Below are 19,250 nucleotides of genomic sequence, written 5' to 3'. Positions count from 1 at the left end.
AGGCAGGGTAATGGGCTCGCTGCCTTTTCACAAACATCCATATTGTCACCAGCAGACAAGCAGGGCTGGGGGTGGAGCAGGCGGGCAATTTATCTCCCAGATTCCTGGTCCCCTCCTGCAGCCTCGATCTCACAGCCCTCTGATCTAAGGCTGGGGGTTTGGGAGGAATCCCAGCAAAAGCCAGCGTGGGGAAGAGTGACTCCTGGGAAGGGGGATGGAGCAGCAGCCCCTCCCTCTCTTAGGAGCCTCTGGAGGACTTGGGGGACCCAGTGCCATCAGCACTGGTCCAGCCTGTCTGTGCGGAAGGCTGTCTGCCGCTAAGCACAACTACTTGTGTTTTCTTGACCTACTTCTCCTCCCATCCCTGCCCTACTCCGGATCCCCTCTGGAGTCCATGTAATTAGCACCTCTCCATCCATAAAGCTCCTGGCTCCCAGGATAACCAAGGAGAGAGGAAAACAAGCCCTAGCACGGCTGTTTGGGTTTTTCTTGACTTTCCTCTCTGACCTTGCCAGCCAGCAGGGCCCCTGGCTGGAAATCAGCTGGAAATGGCCTGGCCTGAACCAGAACTGAGCGCCAGCGGAACTGACGACATGGGACAAGCATTGCTCCAAGCGTAGGGATGGGAGCATGAGGGTCCCTTCGAAGCCCTCTGCTGTCACCTAGCAGACCAGAGAGGGATCTGTCAGTTCCACTTTCCGCTTCCCTCCCGGGTAACAAGTGTCAGGAGAGCTAAGGCCTCGAGGTGCTGCCGATTCCAGCTCAATCCCTTTCCGCTTCCCATTAGTGACAAGTGGAAATTGATGGGTTACCGCTTTATCCACTCATTTAGAGGAGGAGAAAAGCTCAGAGCAAATGTGGAATAACTGGAGGCATCTTATAAATTAAGCATCTTAAGGATATGAACAGTTTTGCATTGCTGCTAAGCAGAATTAAATTAGGTTTTGAAGTTTCAGTAGAAGGGAATGGGGAAGAGGGAAGGAAGATTTTGTTTTTAATTCCTTTTTTCAAGTATGCAGAGTGATGAGCCGAGGGCAGGGTGAGGGGAAGAACTGAGTCACTGGTCCTCGTTTCTGATTCCAATCAGCGGTCCTTGCACATGCGTGGAGAAACTTGTCCATGTGCCCACAAGGTGGCATGGGAGCAACTCAGGGAGCTGTATCTTGCCTCTGGCCCATGATACCGGGCCTTGCCGGGGCCTCCTGACCGCCACCACTACCATGCCCACCTCTGAGACCTTGGAACCAGTTCTGATTGCAAGTGGAGGAATCATGAGCTTTAAGCCAAGTCCCTGGGATTTCTGCATCGTGATCTTCATCCTAAATCGGCTTCTCACCCTTTCAAGTTTAGGGTCCAGGATCCTGCCTTACTCATAGTATCCACTTTCTTCCTCCCCATCCCAGTCTGGGCAGAGGAGCCTCAGGCGGGCACCTGTGTGGATAACCTGTCTAATGTTCGAATGTCTCTAGGGTGGTGCCTAGCCTTGCCCAGGGGTTCTTGCTGTTCGACAGGTCTTGTTGCAACCCACACACCTGCCTGGATTCCTCACTGCTGCGACACCCCCCCCCCACCCCATCTGTCCACACTGACCCCCTTCCTCATACACACGCAGACACTCCTGATTGCTAGCGCCCCATGTCTGTCCCAGGCCATCAGACAACCTCACAGCGCCTGCTGACCTGAACCTTCTTGTCTCTGTGCCTGGGGCTGTGTCTCCAGGACCTGGATCAACAGTGCTCCCGCCTGAAGTTAATGAGTTGCTTTGGGTCTTGGAGGTGTTGGAAGAGGGGAGACACTTGATTTCCCAGGTATTCCTGGACCCAAGAAGTGCCAAGCCTCCCACCAGGCATAGGGCTGCTGATGGGACAGGCAGCAGCAGTACTGCCCACACCTATGGTGAAAGCACTGCGTCCTGACCACCAAGGAACTCCCTGCACACACCTAGAATGTGCACTCCGTGGCAGCAAGGACCAGGGAGGGAGCAGGAGGAGGACACACGTCCCTGAACAGCCCCTGCCTTTCCTCCCCAGAACCAGGCCAGCACGAGCCGACACCAAGACAAGGGCCATGCCAAGCAGCTGGGCCAGGGGCACCAAGAACACTTCGCCCAAATGCACCCTCCCGGAAGCCTTCTTGGATTGATCAGAGGAGAGAAGAGATGGTCTCTGCTCTGCTCTCCAGCCCTGGATTGGGAAACCCCACAGCCATTCCCAGCCTCCTTCGCCCTCAGTTCTGACCCTCCGAGTCCATCATAGACTGCAGCAGGCACTCAGCAGCATCTCTATTCCCCTCCCAAGGGGAGCTGGGCAGGTTGAGCAGATCAGAGCTGTGAACCTGTCAACAGCTGCCTCACCACCAGCACCCCTGCCCCAGCCAGACTCGGGGAGGGCAGAGTGCAGGGTCAGACAGCCACTGCACACACCTGGAGCACAGGAGGGGCACTGCTCAGAGCTGGGCACCATGCTTACCGATTCTCAGGGAGTGCGGACTGCAGGCGACCATCACGAGCCACGCCGGAAGCAGCACCAAAGGCGCCGAGACGCGGGGCATCTTCTATAAATCCTCATGGAGCCCTCTGCTGGTCTGGGCATGACATAACTCTGCGGGAGAGGGAAGGAAGCACGTGAGTCCAAGTCCTGTGTCCCTGCTAGAGGGGCCACCCCTCCAGCCCAGTGGCCAAGCCACCACCTGGACAGCCACTGTGGGGCGGGCCAGCACTCCCTCCACCAACGGCTGTGCCAGTTTGGAGAGCTTCAGGCGGGCTCCAGGTGTCTTTCCTCCCTCTGCCCAGGCTCACGGAAGCCTCAGGTTCCAAGGCCATCCCCCCCCCAACCCCTGCCCCCATCAAATCAAGGGCAGGTGAGTGGGACTGGTTGAATGATTCATGGAGCTCCACTTCTTAAAAAGTGACTAATTGGGGATGAAAACCCCAACCCGCTCTTAAGGAACAGGAACCATGCGTAAGCAGAAGAGGAGGGGTGGGAAGGTTCTGCCATCATCCTGGACACACGGCGTGCCCTGATCTCTGGGGAGGCTTTGGGGAAGGGACCGGTTTCCAGTCCAGCTCCTCCACTTGCCAGCTGGGTGGCTCCTCTCCGTCACTCAACTCTGTTTCCCCACAGGGAGACCTGGCATAACAACACATCCTGATGGAGCTGAACTAGGGGCAAGGAGAACATGGGCGTGGCCTGGCCTAGAGCAGGGGCCACACAAACACCAGCTCCTCCCTGGCCCAGGTGGGAGAGGTGGCTTCTCAGCAGATACTGAGGGCAGAAGCACACATCCCAGGTCATCAGCTGGGATCAGAGTCTGTAGGCGCCCCAGCTCTGCCATCACTGGGGTGAGGGCAGGGTTGGTGAGCACCCGAAAATCTTAATCCACAATCCTTGGTTAGGAGAGCAGCATTAAAGCAGATTCGTGCCCCCATCCCCTAGAAAGATAATCCAGTAGAAAAATAGGCAAAAGACTAGAAGAGACGCTTCACCAAGGATGAAATCCAAAGGCCTTGGCGCACTTGGAAAGGTGCCCAGGAAAATGTAATTCTAAACCACAATAAGGTATCATTCCACGTCACCCAGAATGACTCTTAAAAAAGATACTATCAAGTGTTGGCAAAGATGTGGAGCAACTGGAACTCTCCTGCAGTGTCAGCAGGACTGCAAACTGACATTGACTATTGTGGACAACTTCTCTCTTAGAGCCTTACACTTATCCTATTGTCTAGCAACTCCACAATGGGCATTTCCAATAGAAACGCATATATAGGCTCACCAAAGACACACTAGACCATTCACAGCAGCACTCGCTGGAGTTTCGCAAACTGGAAACTACCCAGATGTCCAGCAGCAGAATGGAGAAACACAATGTCCATTGACACAATGGAATATTACATGGAAATGAAAGTGAATAATCCACAGCTCCATGCCCCTGTGTGAATGAATCTCATAAACATAACATCAAGTGAAAGAAACCAGGCACAAAAGAGAATTTGCAGAATGAGTCTATCTATAATAAATACAAAAGCAGAAAAAACCCTTCTGTGCTATGAGAAATCCAGCTAGTGATCACCCCTGCAGGTTGAGAGTGTCTCAAAGGGGACAAAGGGGGTCCCCTGGGGGCACTGACGATGTCCTGTTTCTTCCTCCAGATGCTGGCTCCACAGGTGTGCTCAGTTCGTGAAATCACATCCAGCTGTGCAGACCCTGAGGATGATGTTCAGTTTTCTGTATGTGTGTGTAACACTTAGTAAAAGCTTTATTTTATGACATCTCCCCTCCATATACACGCACAACAGTCCAGCCTAACTCAGCACCTCAAAGCTTTCTGGGCACAAATCATGTCCTCTGCCTTTAGCATGGCCCTATCCCCTCACCCCTGCTATTTGTCAGCATCAGACAGCTCTCTGTGCCATCCTAGTAAGCCTCTAGTGGTCCTGATGGTAGCATTTTCCCTCTATTGCTGCTGCCTTTATGTGTCTATACGTGGGCTCAGTGAGGGCTTCTTAAGGGCAAGGACTGTTTCTAGTTTACTGTTGTATCCCCAGGGGCTACTTGTACACAACAGGTGCACAGGACATATTTGTTCAATAGATGGAAAGCCTTAAGTCACAGCCAGCTATTGGGAGACAGAGGGAAGTAAAGGATAAAGAATTGAAGCAGGAGTTCCCATTGTGGCTCAGCAGGTTAAGAATCCAACACAGTGTCCGTGAGGATGTGGGTTCCTTGGCCTCACTCAGTGGGTTAAGGATCTGGCTTTGCTTCAAGCTGTAGCTTAGGTGTCAAAGTTGTGGCTTGGATCTGGCATTTCTGTGACCGTGGCATAGGCTGGCAGCTACAGCTCTGATTCACCTCCTGGCCCAGGAACTTCCATATGCTGCAGGTGCAGCCTTTAAAAATTTTTTTTAATTAAAAAATAAAAGGATTGGAGCAAAGGCAACTCTGCTGTTGGAAATCAGACCAAGAATCTTTGTCCTTTAATTCATGGCTTTCAGTGCAGGAAGAGATGAAAGCAAACACTGTCTCAGGGGAAGCTCAGCATTCTTACTCATTATGGGTTAAAGTCAATGATTCAGTAACTGTCTGTCTCCCCACTAGAATTCAAGCTCCACGGAGGTGGGGCAGGAACAGAAATCCTGTTTGACTTCTCAGGGCCCTGAACAGAGCCTGGCATATATTACAGCCTCAATAAATATTTGTGGAATGGGAAAATGAATGGATTGTCAACAGGGAAGAACTGTAAAAACCTGGCTGGGCTATATAAAAGTAATACTACATACAATCATTTCTGCAAATGCTTTTCATTTATGCCCGGTCAGCCCGCTGCACAATAATTATTAGGCAGACCACTAAATAGGTGTCAGATTGGCCTGTGTAAATTTTATTTGATGACAGAACTATATTCAAAACATGCAGGGTTGACATTCGACGTTCACGGCCCCGAAGCCTGGCTGATCCTGGATACCACGTGTAAGGACAATGGCTGAGGTCCTGGGCTGTTCTTGGGCCTCAGCTGGGTGGCCCTGGCACAAGGATGAGACATAGTCTTCCCTAAACCTTACAGGAATAAAAAGGAACCGTCACGTCACATGTTGGTAAGGCTCAAGGGTTTGCAAAATTCTTTCCAGAGTCTCTATCTTATTGAATCCACAGAACTAGCTCTATTTACTGAACAGGAAGGTGAGCTCAGGAAAGGTGCCTAGGAGTTCCTGTCGTGGCTCAGTGGTTAACGAACCCAACTAGTATCCATGAGAACATGGGTTTGATCCCCAGCCTCACTCAGTGGATTAAGGATCCAGAGTTGCTGGGAGCTGTGGTGTAGGTCTCAGACAAGGCTTGGATCCCGAGTTGCTGTGGCTGTGGGGTAGACTGGCAGCTATAGCTCCGATTTGACCCCTAGCTGGGAACCTCCATGTACCACGGGTGTGGCCCTAAAAAGACAAAAAGACCAAAATAAACAAACAAATGAAAAAGAAAGGTGCCTCCCTCGCTCAAGGTCACAGCTGCTACGAGGCAGAGCCAGGACTAGCCAGGTCTCTGATGCCTATTCTGTCACTTAACTGTTTAACACTCTGCATATGAGAGCAGATCATGAAACTTCTAGATCCTTTATCCAAAAAACACAAAGAAATTTGAGTTCTTACTTTCAGTTTAAAGTTTAGGTGAATCTGGTCTTAGAACCTAACAGTGCAGCTTTTATTACCAGAATAATTTCAATCATTTAGGGACAAAAAAAAACGTTTTCTAGATAGAGCACCAAGACCCTCTCCCCACTAGCATCACCCATCTCTGGGTACCTTCACCTCTACCCACGTCTTGTTACCACCTGCATGGTATGGCTTTGAAATCAGCAACCCCAGCCCAGAACACCTGCACTTAGATGGCCATCTCCTGAAATCTCCACCTGGATGTCCCACCGCACTTCAGACCCACCTTGTCCTATAGAAGAAGTATCCTCTCCACCACTCTCACCAACTGCTTCTCCTCCTACAATCTCCTTCCTGGTGCACAAGCATCCACTAGTCACCCTAGAGTTCTCCTCCACACCCCCACGTCTATTCAGCTGCCCGGTCCTGACAGCTCTGCCTCCTAAATATGATACATTCTCTCCATCACCACTCTTTCCATCTGCCCCGGTCCAGATGTCTATCAGCAACGATCAGGACTCTGCAATGGCAGCTGTCTTGCTTGCCCACTCTCTCTTCTTTCCCTCTCCAGTTGGTTCTCTGCTGGGCGGCCAGGGGTTCTTACCAAAATGCACACTTGATAATGACCAACCCTAGCCCCAAAGTCTTCCATAGCTCTCCACTGCACTGGAGATTGATTGAACTCTTCACTCCAACAGATAAATCCTTTATGGTCTGGCTCCTGCCCACGTGTCCCTACCACCTACTGCATCTGACACCCAGCAGGGCTCAACCCCCCACCTCCCTCAGCACCCATGCTCTGCCTGGGCGGGGACTGCAGCCTCCTCCTCTGATGGCCTGGAGACTGTGTCTTCCAGGTTCACCACATCACCTCCCCTCTGAGTTTTGTGGTCCCTGTCCCATCTGCTGCCACACACCTGGAACAGCCTTCATTAGGGCACACATCCCACTTCTGATGATGCTACCCATCTCCCCACGGACCTGTCAGCTGTGATATACACTACCTGGCCCACAGCAGGTACTCTACTATTGACTGAATGAATCAAGGAACAGATGGTGTCAAAAAGGCACTTTCTGAGTTTACACCAAGCTGGAACAAATTCCCAGTTTGACTTGTATATTCTGTATATTAACTGTGGTTAAAACAAACAATCTAGGAGGTCCCACTGTGGTGAAATGGGATAGGCGGTGTCTCTGCAGCACCAGGACACAGGTTCAATCCCTGCCCTGCACTGTAGGTTAAAGGATCTGGCATTTCGCAGCTGCAGCACAGGTCATAAGAGCGGCTCAGATATGATCCCTGGCCCAGAAACTCCCTATGTCGTAGGTGTGGCCAAAAAAGAAAATAAACAAACCATCTAAGGAGACAGAATGCTCTAGATTCAGGCAAAGGGTCATTACAGGGTCAAAAAGCTTTCCCTGCCCTTTTCTTCTGTGCCTGGGGCTTGGACTAACAGTCACAGGTAAGAACGCGGGTTTGAGCTCCGCACTGCCATCATAGTAGCTGTACACCGTGGGCAAGTGAGCTAGCTTCTCTAAACCTTGATTTCTCCATCTGTAATATGGGAGTGAATCGTCATGAGGAGTGATGTACTGCTCGAAGTAACGAACTGCTCCTGACCCTTACACTGACCCCGAGAGATGATATCACACGCCCACTGCACAGAAGTGGAAGCTGAGGCTCCGGGAGGCTCAGAACTTATCCAAGGTCATGCAACTAAAGCAACAGTGCTGACGTTCAAATTCAAGACAACCCAACCATCTGCAATGACAAACCCCATGCTCCTTCTTCAACTAAGAGTTGAACATGGAGGCACTGGCAGAATTTAAGTCCAAAGCAGATTTACAAGTATGCCTTCTGATTTCTGAGGGTCTCTGACAGTCCCCACCTAAACAGAGCTGGGCTTCAATCCTATATTTTAGGGAACTCAGAAGGCAGAGAGTTTAAAAACAGAACTTCCCCATGCAATTGAGGACGCTGCTCTTTTGCTGTTTTTTGTTTGTTTGTTTGCTTGTTTGTTTTTTGGTCTTTTTAGGGCCACACCCATGCCATATGGAAGTTCTCAGGCTAGGGGTTAAGTTGGAGCTGTAGCTTCGATAAATACATATCTTGAAATAATGAAAGAATCCAATCAGGTAATATATGTGGAAAAGGCTCCCTGGTGTGAACCAACTACTGGTGAGTTACTTTCAGAGTCCTTTTGCCTATGAGGAATTTACAGCCCAGGTGTGATTCCTCCACTGTACGAGGGCTCCTGCTCTCAACCTCCAGCCCTCACCTGCACAGCACAGGCAGCACCCTATGGCACGCTGATCACATGCTGCTCTGGGAGCTCTGGAAAGACATGCTGTGGAATCAGACTGGGAGTCAAGGCATCTGAGGTCTCATCTATGTTACATCATTTACCTGCCCAGGATGTTTCCTGACCCAAATCAGATGTCCCTACTTTTTCCTAGAAGGGGAACCTAATTTCCATTTTTTTCAGTATCTTGAGCTAGAAGTTCCTTTCACATCTCTTTCAGAACTCATTGTCTCTGACCCTCTCTTTGGTGCTTGTATTTTTTTAATAACCTTATTTTTATTTTTTTCCTTTTTTGGCTGCAGTGGCAACACTGGATCCCTAACCCACTGCACCGGGCCGGGGATTGAACCAGCAACGCTACAGAGACAAGCCAGATTGTTAACCCACTGTGCTACAGTGGGAATTCCCGGTGCTTGTACTTTGAACGAAGCCCCATGAAGGCAAGCCCTTCTCCCTCTGATTCACTGCTACCTCTCCAGCACCTAGGACAGTTCCCTGTGGCCGGGCAGCCGGCCAGGGATAACCACCAAGGAAGGTGTGAATCAATGATTTTTTAACGTTGTACACATTCATGCCCTCTCTCTGTTCCAGACCCTGTGCTCCTGGAGGGCAGAGGAACATCTCTCAGGCATGTATCTTCCTGACACACTTGCCATGCTATTTATCCCAAGCAGAAGCTCCATGGATGTGTGTTGACTCCCAACCAGCACGGGTACCAGGCACAGACAGGCACTGCCTGCCAACAGCGAACACGCCGTCTCCCTGACCCAGTTGTGCTAAATGGCCTCTCCTCTCCTGATTTGTCAGCAGTCCCTCCGCTGGTCTCTCTCTCTTCCTCATAAGGCTATTACACCATTAATTGTGATTTTCTGGGGTGTGTCCGAAAGGAGGCTGACAGCCACCAGACGGTGTTTGGTGGTGGGAGGACAGAGGAAATCAGAGGGGCAGCCAGATTAATTACAGGTTTTCTCTCCGCTGCGGGCAACAAGATCTTGATTACTCCTCATGATGCTCCAGGCTCCCCAAGACAAATGGATGTGGGCATCTCTGCTCTTCCGACTCCTCCGACAGAGAGAAACTCCCAACAGCAGGCAGCAGCTCAGACAGAGTGTGCAGGTGGTGGGGTGGCCAGGGCATAGGAGCAGCACCCTAAGCCCTGTGACTTCCTTAGGGGAGGGCCATTCTCTGTGGCCTGAATCATCTGGACAGCAGGTGTAAATATCCTGTCTCCCTGGCAACAAGTAGGGGATGCCGGGATGCAGATCCACACTGTCCTGAGAGTCAAGGGCCTTGGGTCTTCCTGGGTCTGAGCCTGTCTAAGCCTCAGTTTCTCACTGTCCAAAATGAGGGAATCAGACCAATGACCCCTAATATTCTTTTAAGCTCTGAGATTCTGCAGTTCAGGAACGATGTGATAACAGGAAAATTTACTAAATATCTACTTTCTCTGTGCAAAGTACTGTTTTAGACTCATTGCTCTCAGAACCTTGTGAGGCAGACTCTCATGCTTCCCACCCCCACCCCCAGCAGACAAGGAACCCAAAGGTGGAGAGTTCAAGTGGGACTTGTCAAGGTCACCCAGCTGGTCAACAGAGGAGCCTGGCCATCCGCTCCAGAACCTTGTTCTTATCCACCGCTCTCTACACTTGGCTTCTCTGTGTCCCACAGAACCAGGCACATAGCTGGGACTTGAGAAAGTATTAGAAGGTGATTATAATAATGATCATGATGCTGAAGAAGACAAGTGAAATGCAAGGAGATCTAGGCCCACTTGCACATTTTGCTGCATCAGGGGTGGGGAGAAAGCAACATGAGAATGAGTCTGGGAGTGTCCTTTGGCACAATGACCAGTCCAGATGTCCTCAACCATCAGGATTTGCCTGGTAGTTAGGATTTACCATCAAGAGAGTTTGTGATGAGTTACAATAAAAGTAGACTAGCCTAGGAGGCTTGGCATCGGCTTAAGAGCTGGACCAGGCCTGATGCATCAGGATAAACTAAGCGCAGAGGCTGATCCAGGCCTGACTTTAGGGGAGAATTTTCAGGGAGCATGGCCATGGCAGGTAACTGCTGGCACTCAGGACATGTGATGAAGAAGCTGTTCCCAATTTCTGCGCAGTGATGAGTGAGACGGGCCCCAGTCTGTCTTCCCCTCCAAACCGCTGCCCGTGTAGATTTCAGATCAAAGCCCTCAATCCACTTCTTAACAATGTCCCCTCTCCAGGGGCCAGAGCAGACATCCCTGGCTTCAATCCCCGCTGCCACTAAGCATCCTTAAGCTGGTTTCTTAACCTCTGAGAGCTGCATTTCCACAACTATAAATGGCAGCTGACAAGGCCTCCCTGGAAAAGCCAGTGCAAGAGATTTGAGGTGTAACGCAATCAGTGAATGCGAACTTCCTGTCTCTCCCTCTTCCCCTCCAAGGCACCCTGGACCACATCCACACCTTCTTCCGATGAGAGGCCTCCCATGCCTCCTGCTGAAGCCCTCTCACTTCCAAAATGCTGCTCCAAGTCAACCCCATCCAGAAGCTTTCCCTGAAGAGTCAGCCATCCATCCCCGCTCAGCCTCAGCCTGGCACAGGAGGAAAGTCCGGGGCTGGTCATAGAGAGCTGTGTGACCTCAGGCCCATCTCCTAACCTCTCGGTGCTTCCATTTCCTCTTTGGTGAAATGGGAAAACTACTCTCCCACCATCTACCTTACAGGGTTGCTAAGAGCCTCGAAGGAGACAGTGGGAGGGGAATCACTTTGCAGGTGAGTGAAGTGCTTTCTAAGCACTTTGTTGTTTGTGGTTCCTTTAGCCCAGACTGGTCAAAGCATACAAATATATTTAAATAGTGTTACATGATTCATACTGTATTCATTCAACAACTATTTTATGGAGTGTCTATTGTGTGGCATTCAGTGTCCAGGCCCTGGGATACAGTCCCTGCCCTGGTGGAGCTTACAGTCTGGGGAGGAGACATGAACCCATATCCAGGGAGCCAAAAACCATGACGACAGAGGGTGAAGGAAAAGTACAGGCTACCCTAGAGTGTGTGGTGGGGTCTTCAGTGACTGACGGGGAAGGTTTTGCTGAGGATGAAATGTTTGATGTGGATCAGCCAGGTCCTTTGGAGGGGACAGAGGAGAGCAGCGAGGAGCAAATGCAGACAGAGGAAACAACACAGAGGCTCTGCTGGGGTGATGCAGGGAGTCCGTGAGGCTGGAAAGACTCTTCTTGACACATCTGTTGTGCTCCTGTGAGTCTCCATCATCAGGCGCCCCCAATCGCTCTCGGCCCCAAAGTCCAGGCTAAGCTTTGCATCTAAAGCCAATCTCCTCCCTGAACCTTGTACTGGACCCAATATCCTTCATGAAAAAAAAGTGAGGAGGGCGCAGCATCCAAATCTCTCTGTGGCAAAGGAGGTGGTTAGAGGTGAGACAATGGAGAATTAATCGCCAGCCTCAGCGAGCTAGGAGAGGGGAGGATGGCTGGGAGGGAAGCAGAGGGCAAGCTGGGCTCCTGATGGTGAAAAATGTCTCTGGCATTTATCTGAGGCCACCAGGCTGGGCCCTGGGGGAGCCAAGCTCCTGGCAGAGACCACGTGAGCCTAGGCTTTGAAGGAAAATAGCCCCATGCTGGAGCCGTTTGTAACATGGCAGAGAGACCTTGCAGGAGCGCCCACAGAGGAAGAGAGGGTGAGCAGGAAGAAAGATGCTGAGAGAACTCGCTTTTAAGGACAGCATTCTAATTACCTCCAGGTAAATGCAGCCCTCCCTCCCCTGCTCGGGATCTGTCTGGTGCTTGGGAGGAGAGGGGCTGCCCTGCAGAAACCTTGGAGCGAGGTTTTGTGCACTGCAACCTTCCAGAGAAATATCTGCGGAGAGCTGGGCCGTGCAGCCTTGAGACAAAAAGGAAGGGGCTGGGAGATGCATCCGAATTTAAGCTTCTAGAGCCAGAGATGAGTTATTACGGACCCATGGATGAGGGTGTCCACAGACAGTCTCCAGATCCACTGAGCTCAGAGCCAGAGGAAATGGCTCTGTTAGCGACAGGGAAGCAAGTCCTGACCTGAGAGCTGCTGGGTCACAGGCACAGATCTCTGATCCCTTGGCCTGGCTCCACCTCGCCCACGTGGTCACCTTATGTACACATGAGTTTTTGTGGTGTCTCCGACACTGTGGTCAGAAAGCCAGGCCCCGTCTTTTTAAAGTCCCAGCCAGAGCAAGTGAGAAGGCTGCTGACCCTAGGTGCACTGCATTCCTCGGGACGCCCTGGACGGGTCCCCAGCACTGCCAGGGTGGGGGAGGGCCACAGAAAAGAATGCAGAAAGGCCAGAGGTCGCACAATAAAGGTCCGTAACAAAAATAAGTGGTGTCTCCTTCAAGTTGCAACGTGAGGGACTTATTCCCCTGCTGTCACCCAAGCTTGGCACGGTCTCTGGGAACTGGCCAGTAGCCCACACAGCGTCCACTCCAGCTCTTCCACAACCCACTTTCATTAGCATTGAGGGCACCAGGCCCCGAGAGGGGGCAGAGAAGAGACACTGCGCTGGGCAGCTGCCCCTGCAGAGAGGGTTCTAGAACTGCAGTCAGGGTAGCAAGCAGACTTGCTTTTCATTCTAAACATGTTCTCTACTGTTTGCCTTTTAAGCTAAGAGGTTGGATGGCTTTTCCAATTAAAAAGATCCAGTTAATAATTTAAAAAACAATAAAGAATCCCTGCTTTCTCAACAACTGGCTCAAAGACATGGGCCTCTTATTTAACCCCTGAGCCAGGGCCCCCGCCCCATAGAGTGAGGCTCAGGTCCCTCACAGCCTCTCTGGACCACGAGTCACTGGCCAGGGTGCTCTAGCGGCAAGGAGGGCAGGAGCCACTGCTGCTCAGAGCTGACCCTGACCGTGCTCCCCACCCAGCCACAGTCTAACCCCAGCGCAGAGCTGATCCTGACCGTGCTCCCAGACCACACTCTCCACGCAGCCACAGTCTAACCCCAGCCACTCCTCTTCTGCTTTCTCCAAGGCTATTGCCCTCAAGTCTACCTGCAGTTTCTGTTCTTACCTTTCTCTCTCTCAGCACAGACACACACACACACACACACCCCCTCCAGTTCTTGGCAGAATTCCAGGCCATGGGTGAGAGGAGGGTCCTTTCTTGGAAGGAGAGATGGGGAGGGGAGGGGGCCAGTCTCAGGCGGTTGTCAATGCAGGGGGCACACCCTCTCCAGGAGCTACCTTGGGCTTCTGCAGTTGTCACAGGCCACAGAAGCTCTCACCCAGCCTGTTGAAGCCCCATCACTTCCTCTGCCGCAACCTGGGCGGGGGGGATGGCACAGAAGCCACAGCAGAGCCAGGGGGTCTGCGGATTATAGTCCAGGGGCTGAATGCTTTTCACATCCCCTTGCAGAGCCTCAGGGCGACCTTGGGGAAATCCTTGACTTCCTTAGCTAAGCAAGGGGGCTATCCCTGCACTCAACCCTTCCCCCAGCACAGAGGCCTAGGCAAAGGGGGCACATAACCATGAAAGCCCAGCTCCAGCTGCCAGAAGGAGCCAAAAAGGCTGTGAGGACCACCTGGGGGCCTGGGCTCACCCCCAGATCCCAGCAGCCCTGCACACGCGGGGCCCATCCAGCTCTGTGCTGGGAACCAACGGGCCATCAGCACACTCAGATGTGCTCACTGCCCTCAAGAAGCTTCTTGGAAAAGGCGGCTGTCCTTGTGGGAAAAGCAAGTTAAAAAGCACACCCATCAACTCAGGATGCAAGACAACAAGGGAGCAGCTGTCACAAAGCCAGGCAGCTTTCCTCACCAACTGGGAAGAAATGCTAAAAAGACAGAGGCAGAAAAGCCTCCCTGGGCCCCGACAGCTGGAGCTAGATTCTTGGAAGATGCAGGACACATGCTGAGCCCTGAGGCACGTGCTGCGTGGGAAGCAGGGCCTTCCAGGCATGCACGGGGGAAGGCAAAGGTGCACAGTGACTAGAGCGACCTGGTAGGAGTACACGGTGTCCGAGGGGCCCAGAGAGAAATAAGAGCTGGGGTCAGATTCTAGAAGCCTTTGAATGCCAAGGCCAAGGAGCTTGGACTTTATTCTCTAAGCAATAAAGCACCATTGAAAGTTTCTGGGCAAGAGAGAGCCAGGGCTGGAGCTGTGCTTAAGAAAATTGATGTGACCAGGGTGTTCCAGGTGGCCTGGAGAGCAGAGAGGCCAGTTAATGGGCACTTAGCCCCATGTGAGGGGAGGTGAACTTGGGGAGTTGACCCGAAGGGAGTGGACCCCATACCGCATGGATACTGGAGTCCTGGAAAAGAAAGTTTCTGAGCAGCCAAGCATTGGATCTGCAAGGAGAGCAGAAGCTCAGGCAGCTCCAGAGCCAGGCTCAGTAGGACATGGGGAGACACACGGAGAGCCAAGTGTGGATCAGGCCTGGCTCAGACTCTGGGCTCTAATGGAAGAGATTCCAGAAGCATCTGGACTTGGAATCAGAAGCCCTCTGCTCCAACATGGAGCACCCATCCTCTGTGTGACCACGGTCAGGTCCTAAAATCTCTCTACACCTTAGCTTCCCATAAAATCAGAAACATACTACTTGCCCTGGCTTCTCCACGGGATTATTCAAAGATCAAAGGGGACATCACATATGACACTTGTTTCATTAGAGTGTGCCAAATGCCAACCACGTTTTCATAATCAGAAAGTAAGAAAGGTTTTTCCTAGGTCAGATCTCTGCAGCTTGTTCATTCTCACCTCCTCCACCCCCCCAACCCAACATGTCAATTCCCTTCTTTTGTTCTAGAATATATGTCTGACTCCCCATCTCTCTGATTCATTGACCCGATGAAGGATTTATCTTTGTTTTCTGTAAAACACTTAGGGCAATGTTTTCCAGCTGGTTGGAGCTCAATAAATGTATGATTGATTAATGAATAAGAGTGAACCTATAGAGGATGTTTAAATTCTACTCACCAGCGCCCCCACTCAGTGACTCATCAATATCAATGCTAGCAAAAAAAAAAAAAAAAAAAATTAGGATGGCAAGTTGGAGCTCTCACCCTGGCCCTCCACCTCCATTCACAAAACTCATCATCACTCATCCCAGAGGAAGGCAGTGGAAGGCAGTGGTTAGCCACACAAGCTTTGCATCGGCATTAAACCAAGATCCCTGAGTCTGGGCTCTGCTGCTTACTACCTAGAGTGTGGTCCCACGTAGTCCCCTTGGCTAAGGGACTACGCTCTCTGAGCCTCAGTTTTCCCATCCACAGCACAGAGACGATGTTAGATATTCCAAAGGCTGCTTCCAAAGATCAGCTGCAATCTTAGCCATTCGCCTGCAAAGCGCAAGCATTCAATGACAGCACTGTTACTGAGATTATTGAGAGCGGTTATTGTGATTATTGCTATTATTGTCCAGAGCCAAATCACCATGATTTGGGGGGACTGGGATGTGGGTACAGATTTCCCATTAGTGTGGATGATGGTGATGCTCTGGGACTGCCAAGAGATGAAGCCCCTCTCATCGCCTTCAACTGGAGAAAGTGGATCAGGATGAGCTTCGACGTGCTTCAGCCCCCAAAGCCAACCTAACATCCTGCTATCAAGTGGCATCTGGGGCTAGGGACACAGAGTGGATCAGTCGCCCTTATGGTGTTAAGCCAGCGTTACTGGTGCAAGTGAATTACAAACAAGGCCCACCTGCTGTGCTCAGCAACAAAACCCTGCAGGAGGGTAATTGCCCAGAACTCGAGCACAGGGGGACACAGCAGGCATGGAGCACATTAAACACGCACACCACGCGGAAGAGCGACTTCCTCACACTTTCCTTCTCCACGCAGACCCAAGGAGAAGCCAGCAGGCAAGGGGACAGTAACGCAGGCATCAGATGAGGAACGCTCCAGAAGAAAGGCTCTTCCATATGACCAGCCGCCCAGCCCGGCACCTCCGCGGATCTGAGGGGATGGGAGGTGAGAGTATCTGGGTCAGCTCCACGCAGCTTGGTGTTCTAAAGGCACCAAAGATGTCCAGCATGGCCCTGGGCCCCACCCCACAGGACGGCAGCCTCCTAGCTGTTAACCTCCCACACATGAGTGACTGGGGTAGATAAAGGGTTCCCCCAGGCTGGAGGCATGGTGACCATTCACTGGTTCATTCATTTGTTCATCCACATGCTCAGGATGCATTCACTCATCATCAGTGGCAATGGAAAGAAAACTACTATCACACAAGACGTTCTTTCAAAGGGAGACAGGTATAAACAGCAGTCAGTGGCATGGGGTAGGGAGTGTGGTCACACAGCCAAGGTGTAAGGCAGTGCTGGCTGTTAGTGCTGTCACGTGTGGCCAGAAAGGGACCCTTACACTGGCCTTGAAGAATGGATACACACACACACACACAATGCCTATACTATATAGCACATATGCATATACATACATATACACATATATGGAGTTCCCGTCGTGGCACAGTGGTTAACGAATCCGACTAGGAACCATGAGGTTGCGGGATCGATCCCTGCCCTTGCTCAGTGGGTTAAGGATCCGGCGTTGCCATGAGCTGTGGTGTAGGTTGCAGATGCGGCTCGGATCCCGCGTTGCTGTGGCTGTGGCTGTGGCCGGCAGCTACAGCTCCAATTAGACCCCTAGCCTGGGAACCTCCATATGCCGTGGGAGTGGCCCAAGAAATGGCAAAAAGATAAAAAAAAAATACATATATATCCTCAGGTTTTAGGCATCTAAAAGGGGAACATGTGGTCCAGAGCTCTCCTATCTCCAACAAGTTCTTAACACGCTCTGAGACCAAAAGGAAAAGGACCAACTCAGATACACCGTAGACAGCAATCCTTGTTTCTCACCATCTTCACTGTCTCCTGCAGGCAAGAAAAAGCGAATCCCTTCATTTTCTACCCACCCATCCACCCCCAACACTGGAAAGGTTTGCCAATGACCTCGGAAATGACTTTATAGCTGGGACCTTCAGCCTGGCCTGGTTGAAAGAACATCCTTCCTCCCTGTCCTCTGCCTCCTCATCTTCCTGAAAGATCAGACCATGGAAAGGAGCAGTGACATTTCAAAAAGTCATCAGAGTTGCAAGCAAGTACATTAGCTCCGGAAGGCTGGGTTCCAATCCCAGCTCTTTGATTTACTAGCCATGGTCAAGACATTGACCTCTGAGCCTCAGTTGCCTCATCTATAAAACCGTGATAACAGTCCCAACTTCATGGAGTTGTTGGCAGTTTTAAATAAGAAAGGCATGTAAAGTGCTTAGCACAGTGCCTGGCACGTAGTTCAGTCCTCAATAAATATATTCTAAACCTATTTCACGATGGCATCACATCTCTGCTCCCTGGAAGCAAACAGCTCTGCTGCTTTCATTTAATCCAGCAAAGAGCATTTCACCAACACAGTACTCGGTCAACGAGGATCTGCGGAGCACCTAGTGCAGAGGAGGCATAAAGTCTCATGTAAAAATACCATGTCCTTGTCCTTGAAGCATCAACAAAAGAGAGAAAGCTTACCTGTGTCCTGTCAAACTTACACACACACCATCATGCACATGTAAAACTCACATCTGTGCACACGTGTATACACAGAACACTCGCCCCTGGAAACCTGTCACCTATGTTTAAATCACTATTACCTCCATGGTTTGACATGATAGTTATTAAAGTCTAGGCTGCAGACAGCACAGGAATAACAGCCTTCTGTGTTCTGGAAGCAGAAACTGAGGCTCAGAGAAAATAAGTGTCTTGCCCAAAGATCAGAAGATGAGTGTATAGGGAACTACATTACTGGGCTCCATACACCATGGCCCCATCACACAGTCACTTCTTCAAGTCCCACAGCCCCATGAAGCTTGGGTTGGGGTCCACCTGCAGAGATGAAAACAGAAACCCAAACTTACAAGCTCTTGCACAGCAAAGGAAACCATAGACAAAACAAAAAGACAACCCACAGGATGGGAGGACACATTTGCAAATGAAGCGACCAACAAGGGATTAACCTCCAAAATACACAAACAGCTCATGCAGCTCTATATCAAAAAATCAAACCACCCAATCAAAAAATGGGCAGAAGATCCAGGTAGACATTTCTCCAAAGAAGACATCCAGATGGCCAATAGGCACATGAAAAGATGCTCCACATCACTAATTATGAGAGAAATGAAAATCAAAACTACAATGAGGTACCACCTCACACCAGTCAGAATGGTCAGCATTAATAAGTCTACAAACAGTAAATTCTGGAGAGGCTGTGGAGAAAAGGGAACCCTCCTACTCTGATGGTGGGAATGTAAATTGGTACAACTACTGTGGAGAACAGTAGGGAAGTTCCTAAAAAACTAAAAATAGCACTTACAAATGATCCAGCCATCCTACTCCTCAGCCTATATCCAGAGAAAACCATAATTCAAAAAGATACAGATGGAAGATAGTATAAGAAAAGGAATGTATATATATGTATGATTGGGTCACTCTGCTGAACAGCATAAATTAGTACAACATTATAAATCAACTGTACTTAAAGAAAAAATAAATACCAAAAGATACATGCACCGCTATGTTCATTGCTACACTGTTTACAATAGCCAAGACATGGAAGCAACCTAAATGTCCATCACAGAAGAATGGTAAAGTAGATGTGGTACATATATACAATGGAATACTACTCAGACATAAAAAAGAATGAAACAATGCCATTTACAGCAACATGGATGGACCCAGAGATTATCATACTAAGTGAAGTAAGTCAGATAGAGAAAGATAAATACCCTATGATATCACTTATATGTGGAATCTAATTTAAATGATACAAATGAACTTATTTA

At 50.4% G+C, this 19,250-nt stretch overlaps 1 protein-coding gene across 1 annotated transcript in view; it reads right to left on the bottom strand.

The window, feature by feature from the left end:
* GRIK4 (glutamate ionotropic receptor kainate type subunit 4) overlaps window positions 1–19,250 on the bottom strand; it is a 456,521-nt gene that overhangs the window by 313,268 nt on the left and 124,003 nt on the right. The window contains exon 2 of the mRNA XM_047753544.1: window positions 2,469–2,600. Within this exon, the coding sequence (XP_047609500.1) occupies window positions 2,469–2,550 (82 nt within the window). The 5' untranslated portion in view covers window positions 2,551–2,600. The remainder of the gene's footprint in view (window positions 1–2,468; window positions 2,601–19,250) is intronic.

This window comes from Phacochoerus africanus, chromosome 11 (genome assembly GCF_016906955.1).
Source record: "Phacochoerus africanus isolate WHEZ1 chromosome 11, ROS_Pafr_v1, whole genome shotgun sequence".
Classification (NCBI taxonomy): domain Eukaryota; kingdom Metazoa; phylum Chordata; class Mammalia; order Artiodactyla; family Suidae; genus Phacochoerus; species Phacochoerus africanus.
The sequence above is the reverse complement of the archived record's forward strand: the minus strand, read 5'-3'. Positions and strand labels throughout refer to the sequence as shown.